Source organism: Takifugu flavidus, chromosome 4 (assembly GCF_003711565.1).
Source record: "Takifugu flavidus isolate HTHZ2018 chromosome 4, ASM371156v2, whole genome shotgun sequence".
In the NCBI taxonomy this organism is placed as follows: Eukaryota; Metazoa; Chordata; class Actinopteri; order Tetraodontiformes; family Tetraodontidae; genus Takifugu; species Takifugu flavidus.
In genome coordinates, this window is record NC_079523.1 from 10,487,011 (window position 1) to 10,507,591 (window position 20,581).

Consider the following 20,581-nt stretch of genomic DNA (forward strand, 5'->3'; position numbering starts at 1 on the left):
CTATTCAACACCGAGAGCAAAATACTGATGTAAAAAAGAAGGAGAAATACAACCGTGGCGTTCAACCATAAACACAAACACTTTGGGTTGTTCACATTTATTGATAAATATCAAAATAATGATATGTAGGAAAATAAAAAAACATAAATAAAAAAATACAAATGCAGGACACATATTTACAGTATGAACAATGTGTTTGAAAGTGCATGCTTTTTTTTTTCTTATGTTGTTTTTAAAGTTTTTGCCTAGGTCTGTATCGGACCAGCAAGTCCCCCTCTGGTTGCAGCATCCCAAATCCATAACGACTGGCATTAACCCCCGGCATCAGCGCGCACGGGTCACACAGCTCCAGGTCGTAGTTAGTCAACAGCACGTAAATATACCTGAAGAAGAACCGTGACATTAGAACATCCCAGTGGACACAAGTTTTAGAAATGATCACTTTATTTTCCTAAAGACAAGTTAGAAGGTTCAGCCGCTCACTGTTTCATGGTGCTAATGGCAAATTGTTTCCCCACGCAGCCATTGGCCCCTGCGCCCCACGGCATGCTGTGATACTTCAGCCGCCTGCCTCCTTTATAAAAGTCTTTCTTCACTGAGCCGTCTTCATTTAGAAAGCGGTTGAACTTGTATTTCTGAAAAGAAATGTGGGTTTTTTTAAATACAAAATGCAACAGATAATAAAAAATGTGTGGCTAATTTTAGTTTTCAAGCGGTAAAACTGCAGCACGCTTCCCACTAATTAACTGGGTTTCTGTGTCTGGACTTGGATAAGTCCAGTTTGACCTCCCCAGTGGGTGATGCAGGCTGAGGTTTATTCATGGGGGTGGCTCGCCCCCATATAAATCACTACACAACTTAAGGCATTAATGACCCAATAACAAACAGTAAACACGATGCGTACTAGCAGCAGGGGATGGGTTTATAGAGGGATGGGTTAATGGGCATTGACGGTGTTAAGCTGTGGGAAACAAACCTGTGGTTCTTGGTGAATTTCAGGGTCCATTTGAGGGCTGATGAACGGGAACAAGCACACTCTGTCTCCTTTCCTCAGCAGGTACTGTTGGCCATCAACCATGTGGAGAACCTTATCCTGCAGTACCTCTCTGGTGATAAAGGGGGCAGCAGTGAGTCTTAGGGCTTCATCCAAGGCGCTATCTGAGAGGAACCAAAGGAAAATGTCATTTTTTTTAAATCACATTTCCCCCTGTCTTGTATTTCTGAGTTTTTGCTACTTCTTGGCACCAGGTAAGATGTCGAGTATTAGATAAATGATTCTCAAAGATTTTCTGTCTACTGCATCTTGCTGGCAACCGAATGAACCTTCTATCAGCAGAGTGATGGTGTCTGCTATCACAATTCCAGATTAAAAGCCTCACCAAACACAGGGGTAACAACAGAGCTGTCCAGCGGTGACAGCTGTAAAGCTTCCATCTCCGTCTTCACGGCTGTCAGAGCCTCTGGATGTGTCAACAAGTAGCCCAGCATCCAGAACGCAGCAGGACCGACATTACCCTGGAAACAAACAGATACTCGCATGACGACGGTGATAAGACTGCGTCTCTCACTGTTGCATAGTGACGACGAAGGTGCCCAGATAGTAATAACATCTGAACCTCTGAAAATCAGGGCTCTGCCTGTTGCTAGTGGAACAAACCACAATGTAATGTGGAGATAAAAACAATGGCAGAACATAAAAAACTGAGAGAAGCTCTGGACAGACTCAGGAATGGAACAGTGTAGTGTGGCGATGGTTTACTTAAAAAGGCCATCCATCTGCCATCTTTACCCATCTGAGGGCGAGACACCAAAGCTGTTTGGTTTACAGAAAGACAGCACTGCCAGGAGCGTGGCATGGAAATTTAACAACCTATAAAACACCACTAATTGCCACCTAAATCACAAGAAGGTGATATCATCCAATTGTCAGCTCGAGGGCAGATGCAGGAAACTTCCATCAGTCGTCTTTTGATGATAATGTCAACCTCTGTATATTCCAGACGGACCTCGGAATTTTTTATTTGTTAAAAAGTGGAACTCGCTAAAATGATCTGATTAACCAAACAGTCACTTGATGCAATAACTAATCTTGAAACAGGGATGTGGCCTGATGAGTTACGCTTGAATTTCCAAAGACAAACAACAGAGCGTCACAGCTGACCTCTAACCTGATTCACATTTACTATCAGATAAATCTTTCTGTCAGAAAAAGGAAGAGAAAGAGAAAAGGCTGGGGAAAGTGATCGGCGTTCATTCACAGCATCCTGATTCAAGTACTCAATGCTTTCTTGGCTTCTTGACTCAAAGGCAGCCGCAGCAGAACTTATTTGCGCCCCCTTGTGCCCACAAACGGTAATGTTGCTACTGCGCTTGTCTGGGATCCAGGGCAAAAAAAACCCGACCTCGCAAAGACTCTAGCTGAGTAGTCACGCTCAGACATTCTGCTCACCTGTGTGGCCCACAGTTGCAGCAGCAAAGCCCTGGTCTGCATCTCATTGTCAACTCCTTCCTCCCGCAGGAGCCGTCTGTAGGCGTGAAGCCAAGGGGTCGAGCCTGAGCCTTTAGCGAGGCGTGCCGGAGCCAGAAGTTCCCAGAGCCTCTGGCGAGCACTCTGAGCTGTCTTCTTCTCATCTGCCGCCCAGAACAAAAAGAAAAACCAAAACAAAGTGTTGGGTCACAGAAAAAAATGTAAATAAATTATTGTACAGGTGGGGGAGGAACATCATTTCAGGTAGGACAGGCCTGACTGGAGGTGGCGTGTGTTGTTCTGTGTTTGGTGAGCTCTCTTGTGCAAGACGGGTGTCAAAAGTATGACGATGATAATCACGAATCGCGGAACAAGAAAGGTGAGGCGAGGTGAGGCGAGGTGAGGTGAGGCAGCGCCTCCAGATCATGTGGGGCTTAATATCAGCCGAGTCAGGTCTAAAATAGAACCGGTGCGCTTTGTCAATTTTCCTTACATGACTTTAGTGTTCCTCGTGCCATTTTGGTCAACAGGCCGTCAAACTTCTTGTACTCCTCGTAGATGCTGGCGAGATCCGAGCAGTTGTTGTTCTGCTCCCCTCCGAACAGCGTCAGGTACCCCACCCTGCAGCGAGAGAGAACAGGTGAGAACAGGTGAGACTGTGGATAAACAGCGTTGTCAGGCCAACGCAGGTTTTCTCCCATATTGAACCGCGCTGCATTTTGCAACTGGCTTTGGTTTTTTTTGGTTCTTCCACCGGGTCGCATCACACGTCACACGAGTGATGGCGTCACAGCGCACAGTTACGCAATGCGGTAATATCTCGACCCGAAACGGATCTTCCAAAAAAGGTCACCCGGGAAAGGAAAATTCCATCACATTGCTATAAGTATGTGGTCATACTGCATTTCACTCAAGTGTTTACAAACACATAATGATTGAAATCACCCCCGTATAAACTATTTAGGGCTTTTTCTCATGGTGTGTATGTGTGTGAGTGTGTGAGTGTGTGTGTGTGTGTGTGTGTGTGTGTGTAGAATTGGGGTTAGAGGCCACTGTCTTACTTGAAGAGTAAGCTGTAGGAGAGGTTGAACAATCCATCTTCTTTCCAGTCTTTCTGGTTCTGAGGCATCTCAGCTTTCGCCACCTCCAGCATGTGTCTGCTCATGCTGCTGTTAAGGCCACACAAATTCATCCCCAGGAAGTGCCTGTGGACATGAAAGACAAGATCAGTTCTCGTCAAAACCAAAAACAAAAGACGGCTGGGTAATAACAGAAGTAGAAGATCTAAAAATAGATTTCCTATAATCAAAACGTTATTCCAACAGGTTTTTTTTTTTTTGGAGGTGATGAAGTTTCATGTGATCTCAAGGGGAAAATTGAATCAAAAAGCATGAATCATGAAGTGAGAAGTATATGAGTATATTTATTTATTTTTTAAAAAGGGGGAACTTTACTGTGTCATCACTGCTTTTTCTTTGGCTGGTTCGTGGTTTGGGAGCCGGAGATGGAAGATCCTCTCCATCAGCACCTTTGCGTAGCTGTGAAAGTCCAGACAGTCCTGGTCATGAATGACTTGATCGTACGAGTGTGGGTCCAGCAGCACCGTCACGTAACGTCCAGCAGCGCGCACCTGTGGGAGAGGCAGCAGGTGTGAGACCCTCTACAGCATCCAGCGTCCAACACATGCTCACAATACTGCAGTTTTAATACTGCTGGAGATGCAGCTTGGAGAGATTATTTACATCTTTAAAGCTGAGGAGATAAATCGTCACTTGGATGGAACCGTCCGGTTTAACTGTTAACATGTGACATGTTTACTGGCAGGTGACAGAAACCCACAGAGACCAGTTTTGAAAGAGTCCTCCATCCCTCTATCCCTCCATCCGTCCTCCACTCACTGTGAATATGTCTCCATGTTTACGCTTCATCCGCTCCAAGAACTTGGAAGCATCTTTTCCAAATTCAAGCGCGTGTCCCAACCATGGGATCAGCCCTTTGTCCAAAGGAGGCTCGTTTCTGGACCTAAAGTGGCAAATCACAACCACCGGATGAAATCATCACCGCATTCATCCTTTTGTCTGTATTATAATGATGGAGACAATGTATGGGGAGATCCCCTCAGAAGTCTGTCAGTGGAGTAGGTGAGTGATATTTATAATAATCCAAAGTGAAGGTTAGGATATTTCTCTATTTAACACCGTAGCGGCTCAACTACATTCCTTTAAAGTTTACGAGCCACAGAACACTCACCTGGATCGGTGCGTGAGGATAAAGTAAAGCAGGAGTGCGTGGACCAGCAGCAAAACAGTCCACATCATGTCGTTTTCCTCTCTTCCCTGCAAAATCAGCGAGGTAGCATCTGCCCTCGTGTGGGCTTTTAAAGACGCGCGCTGGCGTCACACACACACTGACGTAAGACTATTCATTGTTGATGCAACTTCGGCTCCGGTGACTCGTTTGAAATAAGTTTAGGAAAATTCCTCCCGCGATCCAAGCGAAATCACCAAACTTTCAACATAAAAAAATAAAAATAAACAAAACCGACAACTATACAGGTGGATCACAGCGACACGCGCGTTATAATAAAAGCTTTGGAGCTCTCAAAAAGGTTGCGTTTCTGTTTCTACCTGTAACTCCATCTGCGCCAAAGTACGCACGCACTCGTTATCCGATCCGGCTGTGAAAGAGTCCCTGCTTGGAAATGTCCTACTTCCGTCTTTGGCTGAGTCCCGCTGCGTCTCTGCTCACACCTGTGGCGCGTTCAGGTGAGCACGTCCGATGAAGAGCTGAAGACCAAAGAATTAAAGTGGAACGCAAACACGCTTCAGATCTTTTATATTTTTTACCTGCTGGAAATAATGAATTCAAGACGGTGACGGACATTTTGACTCTTTATTTGACCAATGGAACAGGAATGTGAACATTCAACAGCTTCCTAATGTGTATCAGTCACTCCTCTGCTGCTCCTGTGACCGATTCCATATTAAATCACCAAAATGGAGCTAAAGGTGAACTTGAGGAAGAGCGCATAAATAAAAATGATCCTGGAGGGCCGGAGGACAACGTCATAGAGGATGTGAACTAGGACAGCTCCTTCTCCTCTTCCTGCGCATTATTGGCTCCCCGGGACTCGTAGACGTCCTCTGGAGTTTGTCCAAAGGTGTTTGCCGTCCGTTTCAACAGGAAGACCCCAGCGTGTAAACCTCCGACATTGACCCAAACAGTGTGCAGCTTCCTCCACAGTCCCCCCATCCTGGAGAGGGCCTGGACAGGACATAAATCGTGTGAGCACAGGCTAACAAATGACACCGCTTCTTCTGCGATATACAAATACAGCTGCTGAAAGTCTCCTTTGAGGCAGGGAGGGTAAAACGATGTTTTAGAGTCCCGTTTAAAAAGCTGATTTCAGGATAAAAGTGTGGTTTTTTCAGGTTGGTGGAGAACGCACAATAACCTACGGACAAAGATCACATTTTTATAAAGGCGTCTTGGGAGAGTAGCACCCCTCAACATGCGACTCATCGTCCGGGGGAGTTTAAAGTAAACCTTGTTGAGAATCACGAGCTTCCAGGTGAAAAGTAGGTGAGCAAAAGCTGACAGAACACCGAATGGAAGAAAACAAATTGTCTCACACACGTACACTCGTGAGTATTTTCAGTTATTTTCACATTATAATGGAGTTCCTGTCTTTTCTACTGCCTACAAATGAACTATTGTGCCCCCATCAGGTCAGAGGTAAAAGTACGGGAATATGAGGGAACACATTCGTCAGACTGTTGACATTACTCTGGACTGAAGTCTCAACCCACTTTAACACTGTTTGGGCTTCTACTTCACGCTGAGCTGTAGAGTAACAGGAAGCTAACGCACCACAGACCCATCTGTTATTAGTAAGAACACAGCAGTTTCGCACAAACAGGAAAAAAGGCTGTCATGCTTTGTTGCAACATATACTTAGTGGTGACTGGATGACTTCCATGGTAAGTTTGTCAACAGGGACACACAATATCCAGTTTAATCTAGTGACACACCTCCATCACAACATAACTACGTAGCGGGGAAAGAAAAAAAAGCACAACCGTCGATTACAAAAGGGTGGAGACAAACAACAGTCTTGGTGGCACAAAACTTTGTTTGCTGCGCTACACACCCATCTCACTTTATCACAAGTTCAAGAGACATTAAAAAAAAAAACAGGTTTAGGTGTGTCTAAAGTCTCACAGAGGCGGCAACAGTTCAGCAAATTAAAAATGAGGATTATAATTGTATTAAAAGTGCTGCCTTTGTGTATCTATATTGTGTTCCCAAATATACAGCTGCCAGTCACGGCGTGTTTACTGGTCTGTGTTAGAACCTCCAATGAACACTAAGCCTATTGAGAAGGGTACATCCAGATTAACATTTGGATTAAGCAAACAACAACTAGTAGGGATCCTTAGGAGTAAGGACTGCAGTGGGACAGCACCTTCACACTTATTTCAGATTCTTTCAGAGAATCTGTAGTAGCCCTGATTGATAACCGACCTTGGAAAAACACTTCTTATCCTGCGTCAACAACACAGCCTTTCCCGAGCCTGGTCTGCACACGCGGGCCATTTCTCTCAGGCAGGACGGGTAAAGGTCCCAGTTCTTCTTCCTTGAGCCCATCCTGCCAGACGACAAAGGGAAGAGTTTGTGACGTGGAAGCTTTAAAACAAAGTGAAACCCACCGTGTCGCCAGGGATTGTGCTGCCTGCCTGTTGTTACCTCTTCCCGAAGGGCATGTCTGTGATTATTATGTCAATGGAGCTGGTCCTGATGGGTAGACTGCACAGATCCCAACGCACTGTGTCAATAGGCATTCCAGATGCACTAAAACAGATGTTGCACCCCTGTTAATGCTCAACAGCTGTAACAATGTATGGGAGATCAGATGAATCAAAATGTCTCCGGTCTCACCTGCCTTTATCCGCCCGCCGCCTCTGAATGTGAAAGACGTTATTGACTGTGCGGTTAACAGCCATGTCATTGTTGTCACCGGCCACGTAGAAGGAACTGTTAAATTCAATGGCCCCCTTTTAAGCAACCCAAACAAAAGGCAACGGTTGGTGGAGTTATAAACTCTTTTTTCTCCTTAGAGGGAAACAGATCTGATGGCGTGAAGTTCTCAAGTGATCAAGCAACCGTGAGGTGGACTTGCAACAGAGAAGGTGTACGTGTGTCCTAACGAGAGGTTTTAAAGTTGAATAACTGAAGACAAGATTTCACTGGTAATCTTCAATGTGACGTCTCACCTCCAGTGGAATAGCGCCGGTCCCACACATTGGGTCAAGAATTATATCTGAGGCCTGAGGTTTACAAAGCCTGCCAAAAGACAAGAAATGTCAGGTTGAATATGATAAGAAGCAGATCTGTTGTTAATCCATCCAACTAGCTTCTGTAATCTGCTGATTAGGCTTAACTGGGGTGACGGGCAGCCTTGGAATTTATGCAAGCTGTCAATGGGTGAGTGGCAGAAACACACCCTGGATGGGTCACTGGGCCACAAATACATCACTCACACACTCAAATCACTGTAATCAATTCTAAATCACAGGCACTGGGAAAAGGAGTAAAATCCACATAGATCTGCATGAATCTGCTCGAACAGAGGAATCACCTGAGCATCCCGTAGCACAAGGTCGAACGCAGCGTCGTGGGTCCAAAGTGGCTGATGTTTCTCCTGTGAAGACTCTCCTCGGTGAGAGCGATGCCAATCACCACCTCGTCATTGTGTATGTTTAGTAGCACCTACAGGACAAATATACATGATTAGAAAACGAATTATTAATAATAAAAAAAAACCCTCAAGCCATGAGGTTTGTACATGAGCTGAATATTTGTTAACAATGTTAAAAGGTTGTTAAGGAAAAATGCTGCCCGGCTGGTACGGCGGTATTTATTTTGCGTCAGTAGAGTCAAGAAAAACTACCTCTACATCAAACTTTGTCATATCAGCTTTCCACTGGAAGAATTCCTGCACAGCCCCACCAAAGTCTCTGGCTGCCTCGTTGGAGGAGAAGCTGTGTTTGTCTCCAGCCCTGCTGCACGTCACGCGAAACTTAATAACTTTGGCTTCAGGTGCAGCCTCTGTTGACTCCTCCTCCTCAGGTATGCCCTCCACATTTGCCTGGGTTTCCACAGCTGCTGCTGCTTGAGGCAGATCTTGTTCTTCAGTGGTGGCGTCTACAGCCTCAGTGTTTGGCTTCGTTTTAGCACCACTGCCACCTTTCCGGAAGCATTTCTTCTTTTTGAATGAGCGGTTTAGTTTCCAAACCTCCAGAGCATTCGTCCAAGGGAGTTTGGAAGCCAGCTCCTGCAACTCCTTCAGCGTCTCCTCCTGAAAAATCGGGCAATGTTAGTCTGAGAGGCAGGCCGTCAAAAGCAGTTGAAAAACATTAATAGTTGCTACGGGTCACCTTTGATTCTTTAAAAGTGTAATGATCATATCGGTCAACCACAACGAACAAGTTATCCACAGACCTCAGAAGATGGACCTACAGCAGAAAAGATCTGTATTCAGTTTTCAGAAAGTAAACCTGGTCAAAGTAATCTTGTGGGGACTCAACAACAGTGCAGCGTGTTCTTTTTAATTATGCATTTGACTTTTATACCTGGAAGAGTTTGTCTGTTGTTATAGGAAAGTATATACGACCACGATCTTTACTGATGTGTACATCGACCCCGATCTTCTCCTTGACCTCTTCAGCAGCCGTGTGCTCGAATCCTGTGGGCACTGTTGCTCCAACGGTTACAGTGATGATGTGAGCAGCGTTGGCATCATTCTCTGCGGGAATGGGTTCCATTGTTTCAGGGCCCTGTTCTGCAGCTGCATCCTCCAGGGAAGACATGCTGTACAGTAGATCGAAGCAGACGTATGAGTGGACACCTGTCGACAAACTTCCGACTCACATATAACATCTAAGGATCAATCTGTCAATGTCATATGTTGCCATAAAGAGATGAAATCATGGCGCTGGCTACGTTAGAATTATATTACACAAACAAATGCGTTTTTGCAGTTAGCTCCAAGTACATTATACATATGAAATGTCATGCTTACAAACGTAATCAGAAATGCTTTCTACTATTAGCTTTCAGTGGCTAAAGGTTGTTTTAATGAGAACAGGGTAAGGTTAAACAAAAGAATTTCCAACCCCCTATCGAGTGTTTTATTTTAAAAAGCCCACCGCTTAGTGTGTAGAAGTTTTAAAAAGTCGTTTCCAGACAACCTGCAGTTTAACTGTTAGCAGAAGTGAGACCAGTGAGTCAGACACGAGGCGAAGAATCACTTCCGCTTAACGGCACAGCACTTCCGGTTAAAGGCCTTCGGAATAAAAGCTCCGACTACGAAACCGTCTAAAATTAAAAGAACTTTACATAAGTGTACTGATATTAAACTATCATATCCAGAATTCCATATAATTTTAATCATTATGAGAAATAAGTTTCAACCCAAGAATTCGACATGCTTAAAATAAAAATAGGTGCTTAGGTTTAGATTAATTAAAGACAAAGCAATTTTAAATCTATACTGACTTCCTTTTATTTATTTGTTGATAATACATATGAACAAAATTTATGAATGTACTTCTAAATTATTTAATTTAGCGCCATAACCTTGCCATAAAATTGCTAGTAGATCTTTGTTGAACAGCAGAGGACGCCATCGCCTAGTTTTGGTTGCTTTTCTGAGACGAAACTCTGACTCGATAACAAAGCATCAAACCAGAACCCAGACATGTTCCTCCATTGGTCGACAAAATGTCTTTAAAGACTTATAATCACGTGAAAGTTCCAAAAGTTATATCCTAAGAAGAAAATTTTTGTAATTTTTTTAAATTTTGTAGGATCATTGGTTAAAGCGGAGTTTTTTTTAATGGTCGGATTTTGAAACAGCAAGAATTTGTTTGTTTGTTTAGGTGGTGTTTTATTTATTTATTTTAAAAACAAACAAAAAGCAAACACTGAATTCTGAACAGAAGCCACTGTTTCCTTACAAACCCCAAATTACTGACATGAGAAAACTACATTTTAAGCGTTTATTTCCAGGGAAACAGCTAAAGCAAAGGAATGTTTATTCATATATGACATGACGCCTATTGAGTTTATGCATTCTCATATTTTCACCCATGTCTTTCACTAAATTCTGTTATAACCAGGAATATTATTTAGGCTGCACAAACGGCTGACAAGCAGCTCATTTCCCTACATATTGTGGCTTACACCAGTAGCATAGCATAAGGCAGTAATAAATGCAAGGTTACATAACTTAGGTCATGTTATGATCGAAGCCCCTTGACTTTGGAAGATCAAAGGTCAAATCACAGACAGACAGACAGACAGACAGAGAACCTCCTTGCTGCATAACCAATAATCAAAGATCACTTTCCAAATGCCTGACATCTCCTCCTGCTACCAGAACAGCTTTTTGTCTGCACTGGGGCTTGAACTGAGAACCCTCCCTTCTGCCCAGTCCCCAACAGACCGAGCTACCCGGCTCAGAGCCTTTTTTGTGGTTAGATGAAGCGTGTTTGTGTTGTGCTCGAGTCAGAACCGGAGTCCCACACAACAGATGGCCCGTACCACACCGAGCACACGCAGGCTCTCCAAAAGCTTTATAAATGGATCAGTTCATTCCCTCTGCGGGGAGAAGAACCTATGACGGGTGTGAAAAAGCTCAGTGTTAAGAAAAAAATAAGGGTGACTCATGAAGGAACACAGCGTCCATATCAGTGGCTGAAGGCTTGATGCTAGAAGTCAGAGCCTCACAACAACGAGACAGAATACAGGCTTATAATAACACAGACACTGAGCAAATAAAACAATATAATCACATTTTTGGATCATATTCTGGATCAGCAGCCGTTCCTGGCTGCCTGTCTTAAATTTCTCTGACTTCTTTCATCACAATCAACTCTTTAACTTGCCTGCAGGGCCAAACATTCAGATTAGAAGAGTCAGTTTAGATGAGTTAAAAAGCAAAGTTTCCTGTGGACTTAAAACGAGTCGTATGCAGAGGATATCCCGCTTTCTAATATTGTGACATAAAACCAGAGTGCACGTGTGCGTGCGCTCATGGATGGGATGTATCTGTGGAGATACGCACGTGACCTTCATGAACGCGTGTGTGTGCCCCAGCAGATCCTTTGAGGGATGAATTATAAGGCGTGGTCTCTTTATTGGACTAGCTCTGGCACGTCTGATCAAATCTGGAGAGTATGGAATGCTGGTCGATTCCCTCCAATCCAAACACTATTTTTATTGAGTTCAAGCTGATTAATGGATCTAATGCCATTTACATCAATGCAGGACGTGAGATTCAGTGGGAACCAGAGATGCTGAAAGGCTGCAGAATGAGACCAAAGCAGGCTGCACAAAGCTGCGACGGGGCCCTTCTCACAGCTGCGGTGGTGGAGGTGACACCCCTGCTTCAGTCTTCAGAGCTGGGGGTGAATCAGAAGGGTGTGCTGCTGCAGAGGTGATGCATTCACCATTCACACTCTCCCAGGTTACAGGAAGAAGAGCTCTGCTCACTGTCAGACACACCACAGAAGAATTATCATTTTTAGGTGACAATACTGCGCAACTTGAGGGTTGAATCAGGTGGACTGGAATGTGTTGGTATCAAGGTTATTAGTCACATATTCAGGGGAGTAAACTTCAAAATATCCTAACAAGTATATACGGGCCAGCTTTTGACTTACACATCCTTGTCCTGCAATTCAAAACGGTTCCACCCATAAAATTTATTTTATTACATGTTGCGCAGCGTAATAGCATAAATAACCAATAATATCTGCATTCACAGATGTAACAAATCAAACGTAAGAGCCCGAGATTTGATCCTACACGTCTGACGAGCGAGTCAGTTTTTGGCAGAATGAAAACTAGATTAGCCCGCAAAACGAACAACTGGTCGGGGGAAATAAAGATTTCACTCTGTGGCAGCAGCTGACTGCGCCTCACCGGTAAATATCTGCATATTTAGCTCGTTTTCTGGGCGCAAATGTTCGTTTCTGAAGAAAATCAGTGATGATTGAGGTTTGGGGAACACAAATAACCGGAAGACAAATGGAAATCGGGTTACAGATTAAGATTCAGGGTCTGTGTGTGTGTATGTGTGTGTGTGTGAGTGAGAGAGGGAGAGAGAGAGAGGGCGGGGGGTGGTTGACAATATGAGGCGGCTCACGTGACAGTCTTTTAAATTCCTGTTTGACTGCAGCCCAGTCTCTCTCCCCCAGTATGAATGGTGTCCGTCTGTCTCGGAACATTACGCACGTCTGCTCAGCTTCACCCAGAGAGGCAACGAGGATTCATCCACCGCAAACCTCCAACTGCCTCCTTTGACATGTTTGTTCTCAGAGTTTGAGCTCGTCTGTGTCTTTTATTTGTCCCCCACCACCTCCCCGCTGGAGCCCGTGACTTGTGGTGCCAGGCAGCAGCCAGGGGGACATCCAGGAGAACCCGGGAGAATCCAGCAGAGAAGAATGCAGCATCGCCTTTGTCCCTGCGCCGCTGTCAGCAGAAGGGTGATTTAAAGTGTTGGACTGCAGAAACACCGCACTTTGTTCTCCTCAATGCGCGGCCGCTAGAACGGGAAGAAAAGGAAGAAGAAAGGGGAGGAAAAGCGCCGCAGCGTTCCGAGATCAAGACCTCGACGGCTCCCTGGGTCCGTGCGCCGAAGGACAGGAGCGATGTCATCCAGCAGAGTCAGGAAGGACAAGGAGATCATAGGGGATTATGAGACCCAAGTGAAAGGTGCGGTGTGGCTGTGTGTCCGTCCTGTGTGTGTGTGTGTGTGTGTGTGTGTGTGTGTGTGTGCATTGTCTCTGCAGAGCCTTGACCGAGCTACTGTTCCACAACCTGCAGCCTCCAGGAGGCTTTTTTCCTATTGTGCACAAAATGATATTGCATTCAACAGGGAATCCACAATTGCCTTCTTCTATGGAAGCAACACACACACACACACACACACACACACCCCAGTGGCATCGCCAGTTATTCGGCTCTGTGCTTTGTTGCTAGGTAAAACGATGCAGGGTGGACAGACCCGTCACGCTGTCACATTCAGGGAAATTGTGTGTTTTCAGATTGGGATCAGATTGTGTTCCATCCCCATCGCGCGCCTCGCTCAGCCTGGGCTCTGTGTGTTTTAAATGCTTCGATTACTGGAGCTTTCCTCGCCCTGCGCTCACCTGGCGACGAGGATACAGCACGTCCACTACCAACAACGTTCCACTGAGATGAGAAAGTGCTCCCACTCATGGTTTTGGTACACGTCCACCTATTGTCCTTTAGCTTCAGCCTGATTAGCGGTTACAGACCAGAACTCCTAGATGGATGTTGTGGTGAGTCTGAGGAGGAGCCAGAACCCGACTAAAATATCATGAATGGGAGCTGACCGTCATTCAGAGACACACGCGTTGGATTTTGTTATGATGCTCACTGTCATAATGGAGCCAAAGCGGCGTCACCATCAAAAGGAACGGCTGTAAATTTCCAGTCAACAGGCCATTCCCACAAACATTAACCAGGTAATTGCTGTTAGGGATTGTTAAAGAGGAGGCAGCTAATGTTCATACACTCAGGCGGTGTGGAGTCCTTAAGTGGATCTGGAATTCTATCCCGGAGTGTAGTTTTCACTGACACGATGCACCAGCGGTTCAGCTGAGCCCCCCCCAGCATCGGGCACCAGCGTCCAGGTCAAATCCTCTTTTGGTCTGGGTTCCTTTTTTTTTTTTAAAATCACTCTACACTCAACTAATCAACCTAATTTTAGCCAATTCAAGCACCAATAATTTGTCTTAGAATGAGCTGTGATTGGAGAACGGTTGTTGTTTCCTCGAACGGGGGAATGCCGCGCCTCCTGTTTGCCTTAGCGAAAGGATTGAGGGGGAAGTTTGTTCATTTGAAGAGGCTCCTGCTTGTTTGTCATTCTCAGCTGGCTTGTTGTGTCGCCTGCAAACACAGGCAACCTACCTCGCGGCCTCGACCTACCCCGGCAGTGAGGAGGCCGTAATGAAATTCAGCCGAGAAATTGCTCCCGTCCTGATGTGATTTATTGCTCGGTGGCTGGCGTCTACATAGTTGAGGGTGCCAAATCATCTGTGGGTCATTGATCGGGCCAAAACAAGATCACAGGGGTTATTTTACTATGTATGAATCAACACAGAAGCCCTTCATTCCAGCCGGTGCCCAGCAACAAAGACTGTTCTGGTGCCCCCGATGCAACTAAATGCTGCTTAAATGCATGGGCTGCAGGTGTGGTAGCACATCACGGCCCAACCATTATTTGCTCCATCACACTGCTCCGCCACAATACCAGCCCGCCGCTATGAATGCGGTCTTGGCGACCCTCAAGGCTCCTGCCAAAGCCGAGCTTTTCTAAAGAGCTTTAAGAGGCGATGTTCACTTCACACAAGCTGCTCGGCGGGCAGATCCCACATTAGCATGTCAATAAAGAGGGGTCACACGCTGAAAGGAAAGAGACTCCTAGGCTGGAGAGCTCGGACTCTATTTAGTTCTAAACTGCTGTTTGGCTGCCGGACTTCAGCTCCTCTTTGCTCCTTTTAGTGCTTTTATTGGAAGCTTGTCAAGCGTCCATCAGCTGCTGTCAGACATGTGCCTTTAGATTCCGAGATTAGGATATTGAGCTTTCACAGCTAAAAGTGCTATTTTCCAAGGTTTGATAGAGGAGCTCAGGCAGGACTTAGATGGACTTGTCCCTCAACGATGACTTTAGATTTGTGTAGATGTATATTCACCCTGTGGTGACCCACCTACCACGGATAGAGCCTGGAGATAACTGAGAGGGGAACTGAGAAGGGAGGCACGTTCCCTCCTTAACTAGAGGAGGTGGAGGGTGCAGAGTTGGCTACCACTGGTGCACGTCAACCTGCGCTACATCAGGTCTGCAGGTTCAGAGGTGGCACCTGTCACAGGCATCAAAGAAAGGCTTTTTTTAAAAACTAAAATTAAATAAACAGCACAACTATTTACAGCGTACTCCACTGCTTAGGTCCTCCTTCGGCTCTAATTATCTTTGTTAACTTCATGTGTTTACCATTTACCAGTACTGAAACTGACTGCAGGCCCAACAGGCTGTCTGCTGCTTCCTGATTCCTCCCTGATAACAAACAGAGCCTTGAAAATTTTGAGTTCACCCAACTGAAAAAGGATAACTTCACCCCCACTCCTCAAATAAAACATGCTTTATGCTTTGATTATACTTCTCCTGCTGCATTTGTCTATATTGGACAATTACACCAACCACCCACATAATAGGACACAGACAAACACACTTGAAAATTAGTTCCGTCATGGCAATGAATGAAATCCCAGTGTCTTCCAGCTGTACAGATGAATGCCCACCCATGCTAACCACACACCAAGACTCAGCCAGAAATTTAAAGTGTGTTATAATCACGTCATGTTTTGAGGTTTAACTTTGTGTACCTGCAGGCTCATCACACATTTTGTGGTTTTTATCGATGTAACTGGAGCACGATCGCAAACGACCCTATTCCCTACCCATCCAAATGAGCTTAATCTCCACTTTCAACCGAGACTGTTTCCAAAACAGCTCCAGAACGATATGCTAGGTGTGCCTCCGTTAGTGCCGCAGGCTGGCTTTGCTCAGCGCCTGCAAAATACTGATTATGATGTCAGCTCAGGTTTGTTGCTGCCCCGGTTGATTTCAGGAACACATCTCATGATAGTGTGCTGCTGCTGTCATGGTGCGAGCTGGTTAGTTAGCTCTTAACACCCTGCAGGGAGGTATGACGCTCATGTTAGCGGCCGTCAGGATCAGAAAAAAATGTATGAAATGTTGCACCAACTGAGAGAGTAAGGATCCTCCAGCTGTCAGACCTGGCAAACCTGCTTCGGACCGAGAGAGCAGATTAATTATTATTGTGTCGGTGTGTTTAATCTCACCGTCACCTGCACTGGTTTGGCTTTTGTGATGTCATATTTAAGGCGCAGCCAAACGAGAGAACCATCAAGACGCATCTGTGCTGGTGTAGTTAAGACAAATTCTTCTAAGGGCCTCTGACTGAGAGAGGAGCTGTATTACATTAGCATTGGGCAATTTATAATAAATGTGTTCACAGTGGAACATGAGTCAAGCTAATGGATGCTGACACTGAGCCTCAGTGAGGAGCCGTTGCTGAACTTCCTGTTTTAAGTGACGCAGAGAAGCAGAAAACTGCTCTTCCTCTGCTAAAATTTGAGAACACATTTGACGTGTGCAAAAAGCACGTTTGATCAGGTAGTTACGTCTGATGAACCGGGAGGATTTATACAAGAATAACACTGTGTTTGTGAAATGGGTGTGGTCCTCCAGACTTGGAGATGTTGAACTGCCACTGAGATTAATTCCCAATTACCGGGCCAGTTAAAGTTAAATCCAATCAGACATGCAACATGCATTAATTACATTTCCTTACTCATGTTAATGGGTCGCGTGAAGCACGTCTTCTATTCAGATTATTATGTTTAGAGTTGTGTTGATGTTTCAGTTTGAGCTTCTTCAAATTCATTTTATTTGGTTGTTGAAGAAATGGCCTAAACCTGCAAAATCCCGTATTTCTCACCTGCAATTAGGAAGGAATTGGCATGGTAACCCCCCCCCCCAGAGACACTTTCCCATAATCCCACCCTACTGTGTGTGAAAGGTTCCATTCAGAGGCTTTGTAAAGTGAACCTTTACCCCTTTGAACTGTGACAGAAGAATGAAAAGTCACTCCAGTAATTCCTATTCCAGCAGTTACACTGGGAACCCACAAAGAAAACCTTGATTAGTTCATAAATACACACTGGTGTGTGTCATTGTGCAGTATCACAACTAGCTAACACTCTGAGTGTTCTTCCCACCCCTGACAGAGGTATGAAAACACACCTACAGTGTGCTGGGGGGGATGTTAGCTGGGAATGTTAGCGACATTGCTGTTGTTGCTGCAGTATTGTAGCCTGCAGCTGCATGCTAATCTGCACTGTAAACATGGAGCAGCAGCAAAGTTTGCTTTGTTTTACGACTCTTAAATAGCTTCAAGTATGAAGGCCGACGCCCTCCGTCCGATCGATTCCAAACAACACAGCTGAACGCAGCGTTCAATAAATACCAACACTCATAACGTGACGTGTGTGTGTGTGCGTGTGTGTGGGGTATGTCTTCATCGTCATATCAGCGCTGATAATTAAACGCCATTTGTTAATCGTGATGCCGTGTCTTGGTTTAAGCCTGATGTAATACCCGATGTTAAAAAATTCTGAATTTAATCTGCGTCGGACGAATGAGAATAATAATTCCTAATAAGGAACAAGAAGACCTCCTGCTGTGAGGCACTAACTCGAGAAGCAGAGGAAGGAGGTCAGAGAGAGGCACTTTTTAAAAAGAAAGCTCTCAGATCGTGGCTGTGTCCAACTGGGACCTGTTCAATTAACTTTTTTTTGCAAAGCACACATCTCATTGGAGACTTCAGAGGATTCTAGGGTGCATCTATTTGTAGCCAACACCCCTTTCACTCAAGGTTGAGGGTGGAAATAGACGTCTCTGCGGCTCAGAAGTGTGACCCTGTATCAGTAGGTGTGATTTAAAGATGCATATTCTTATTTCAACATGCAGGAAGTGTCAGGAGGGGACTTTTTCCAGTGGTTGACACTCATGCGAGCGCATCATACGATCTGGAAACAGTAGATGCAATCAGCTCTCCACAGGAAACATCAAATCGCTTGTGCGGCTCAGAAGTGACGCGGCTGCCTGCGTGTTAACATCAGATTCACAGATAGGTTTCTCTCTGCCATGCCTCACTGCACACATCTCCACGCGCCTCCTTCCTCTATTCCGCCACCAGACTCCACCTCTTTTCTAATAAGCCGATCCCGAGGGGCCGGCCCACGCCCCTGTTGCCATGGAGATTTCTCGCAGCCCCGGTCCTTCAGGGCTGGATCTGGGATTCAGCGCCGACGGACAACGAGAGGGTGCGTTTCCAGTTGTGGCACAGGCTTCCCTGAAGCATCCTCCTCACGTCACACCCTCATCCGATGACCATATGGTCACCAGAGGACCGGACGGAGAAAATCCAGATTCGTGAGAACATAATTCTTAGTCAGGCCAGATCTTTAGTCCAGAAGGACACGTAAAAAGGACACGTCGTGCGTCAGCTGTAAGAGCCTCGCCTCCAGCCGCTGATTGATTTCGGCTCCTGTTGTCTTATCTCCAAGCACGTGTCCTTTAGAGGTCGGGGGCGGGCCTTACATTAGGGCCACAGCCAAAATTACATTAATTAATTAAATGGGATTAGTTCAGCGACTATCAGCGCGAGGGACAGAGTGAAGGAAGTGAGTTCTGGTTCGGACTTGGGTTGATTTTTTTTTTGTAACTTTTCGTTGATATTCTTTCTCAAAACAGCAAGGTTAAAAAAAAATCTTCATCCACAGTATCCTGTAAGTCATCGAACCCTTTCCCCCGCTTCTCCTCGGCCTCCCAGCTCTCTTGAGCGCTCCAGCCTCCTTCAGGAAAATCCCTCGGAGTCACTGACCTGACCTCCACAGCACCGACATGTCAGGTGGCACCGCTGAACCCTTTTTGCCGTCGAACGCAGCTTGTGCTCGAGGACGCGGACACTTTGCTACTGCTGCTCTCTGTTCAGAATAGTCAGAATAGAGTTGTAGCTATATAATAGCGATATGTTTCCTTTTTTTTCTGAGATAAAGCCCAAAGCGAACAAGGTCAAAGGTCAAAGATCTCCAACATCCTACTATTGTTTTCGGAGGGTTTCCTGCGCTGCGAGGAGACAAGCGTTTGTCCCTGCCCCCGTTGCTCAGGAGACGGGGCACGATTGACAGGGCGCGATACGAAGAGACTGCAGGTCATTTTACGCAGAACATGTCTGATGTAAGAAGCAGACGTGTGATTTTACTCCTACACACACACACCACACCACCATGACACTATTGACAGTATCCAATGACTCAGGACTGGGAAACATTCAGTATGACAGCGGTAGCTGCTTTCATGCTAATATCAGTTCCATGAACGTTATCCACAACCCCAGCCTGTAAAGCGGCTCCTCGCCACGGTGGGGACGCCGTACCACCTGTCACCTCCGCACGCCACCCTTTTACAGTAAGTTTTCAACCGCATTCAAGGGTCGTGATGTCCGACTAGATCAGTGGTTGGCAACCCCCGGCTCTGGAGCCGCATGCGGCTCTTTGGCGCCGCCCTAGTGGCTCCCTGGAGCTTTTTCAAAAATATGAAAATGGAAATTGTATTTCTGTAGGAGGAAAAATGTGACAAACATTCTTAAAGTTTTCCAACGCTGTATAAATGTGTAGAATAAATATTTAATTCCAACATCTCATTATAATAGAAGTTAAACTTAAAGCAGCATCGTGCAGCAGAGTGGTCACGTGGTGCCTCATTCTCTCCAGGATGCTGCAGGGAGATAAACATTTCATCATGAATGCTCATTATGTATTTGTAGCCTACTTTGGAAAGTAGGCTGATACAACTAATATAGACACTTACAGCATGTGTTGCCTTTATTATGAGCCCTATACATATAAGGCTTTTAATTTTTTGCAGCTCCAGACAGATTTGTTTCTTGTTTCTTTGGTCCAATATGGCTTCCAACATTTTGGGTTGCCGACCCCTGGACTAGATGTAACCTGGCTCACTGATGCTCATTAGCATTTGTTTTTAAGCCGAGCAGAGCCACAGCAGAGCTGCAGAAACTGGGGCGTCTGTGTTTCCACCCGTTTCTGTAACATACCAGATCATGTCAGTGAGGTGGGGGAGCTCTCGCATGCAGAGCGAGTCAGATCTTTACTTTTGAACCGATGGTTGACGTCGTCACCGCCCATCGCTAATCACAAAAAAGACACTGACGGATGATTTACTCCTTCTCGGGCTTCCACAGACAGGGATCATCCTTCTCAAAGACTCAACCACAGAGGGGTCCTCTACTTTGAGTCAGCCACAGCCAAAGGAGCCACCGGTATAGCTGGGAATGTTTAGTGAAGAATTCCCCACTTGGTTTCTCAAAGGGAAGGGCACACTTCTGGTGCGTGTGACCTATTTTCCCTAATGCT

General features: G+C 45.5%; 3 protein-coding genes across 5 annotated transcripts in view; 1 reads left to right on the top strand and 2 right to left on the bottom strand.

Moving 5' to 3' along the window:
• Positions 1 to 81: 81 nt before the first annotated feature.
• LOC130524452 (prostacyclin synthase-like) lies at positions 82 to 5,179 on the bottom strand. The gene is made up of 10 exons (XM_057030605.1): positions 4,718 to 5,179; positions 4,366 to 4,489; positions 3,922 to 4,097; positions 3,529 to 3,672; positions 2,961 to 3,088; positions 2,450 to 2,631; positions 1,380 to 1,515; positions 977 to 1,158; positions 484 to 635; positions 82 to 383 (listed from the first exon to the last, which is right to left on the bottom strand). Exons 1-10 carry the CDS (start codon positions 4,783 to 4,785, stop codon positions 233 to 235), a joined length of 1,443 nt encoding a protein of 480 aa, XP_056886585.1. The 5' UTR covers positions 4,786 to 5,179; the 3' UTR covers positions 82 to 232.
• A 166-nt stretch (positions 5,180 to 5,345) lies between these two features.
• Positions 5,346 to 9,805, bottom strand: thumpd3 (THUMP domain containing 3). 2 transcript variants are annotated; one of them, XM_057030604.1, is made up of 10 exons: positions 9,718 to 9,805; positions 9,100 to 9,337; positions 8,905 to 8,982; positions 8,418 to 8,825; positions 8,106 to 8,236; positions 7,741 to 7,810; positions 7,406 to 7,521; positions 7,214 to 7,318; positions 6,992 to 7,115; positions 5,346 to 5,731 (listed from the first exon to the last, which is right to left on the bottom strand). In XM_057030604.1, the coding sequence occupies exons 2-10, from the start codon at positions 9,334 to 9,336 to the stop codon at positions 5,549 to 5,551; spliced, it is 1,452 nt and encodes a 483-aa protein (XP_056886584.1). In that variant the 5' UTR covers position 9,337; positions 9,718 to 9,805; the 3' UTR covers positions 5,346 to 5,548. The 2 variants fall into 2 exon arrangements, with proteins under 2 accessions (XP_056886584.1, XP_056886583.1); XM_057030603.1 differs by having other exon boundaries at positions 9,676 to 9,794.
• Positions 9,806 to 12,684: 2,879 nt separating this feature from the next.
• Positions 12,685 to 20,581, top strand: part of srgap3 (SLIT-ROBO Rho GTPase activating protein 3) — a 30,935-nt gene continuing 23,038 nt past the window's right edge. The window contains exon 1 of one of the 2 annotated variants that reach the window (XM_057029757.1): positions 12,685 to 13,246. In XM_057029757.1, the coding sequence (XP_056885737.1) occupies positions 13,183 to 13,246 (64 nt within the window). In that variant the 5' untranslated portion in view covers positions 12,685 to 13,182. The remainder of the gene's footprint in view (positions 13,247 to 20,581) is intronic. The other variant, XM_057029758.1, reaches the window with a different exon arrangement.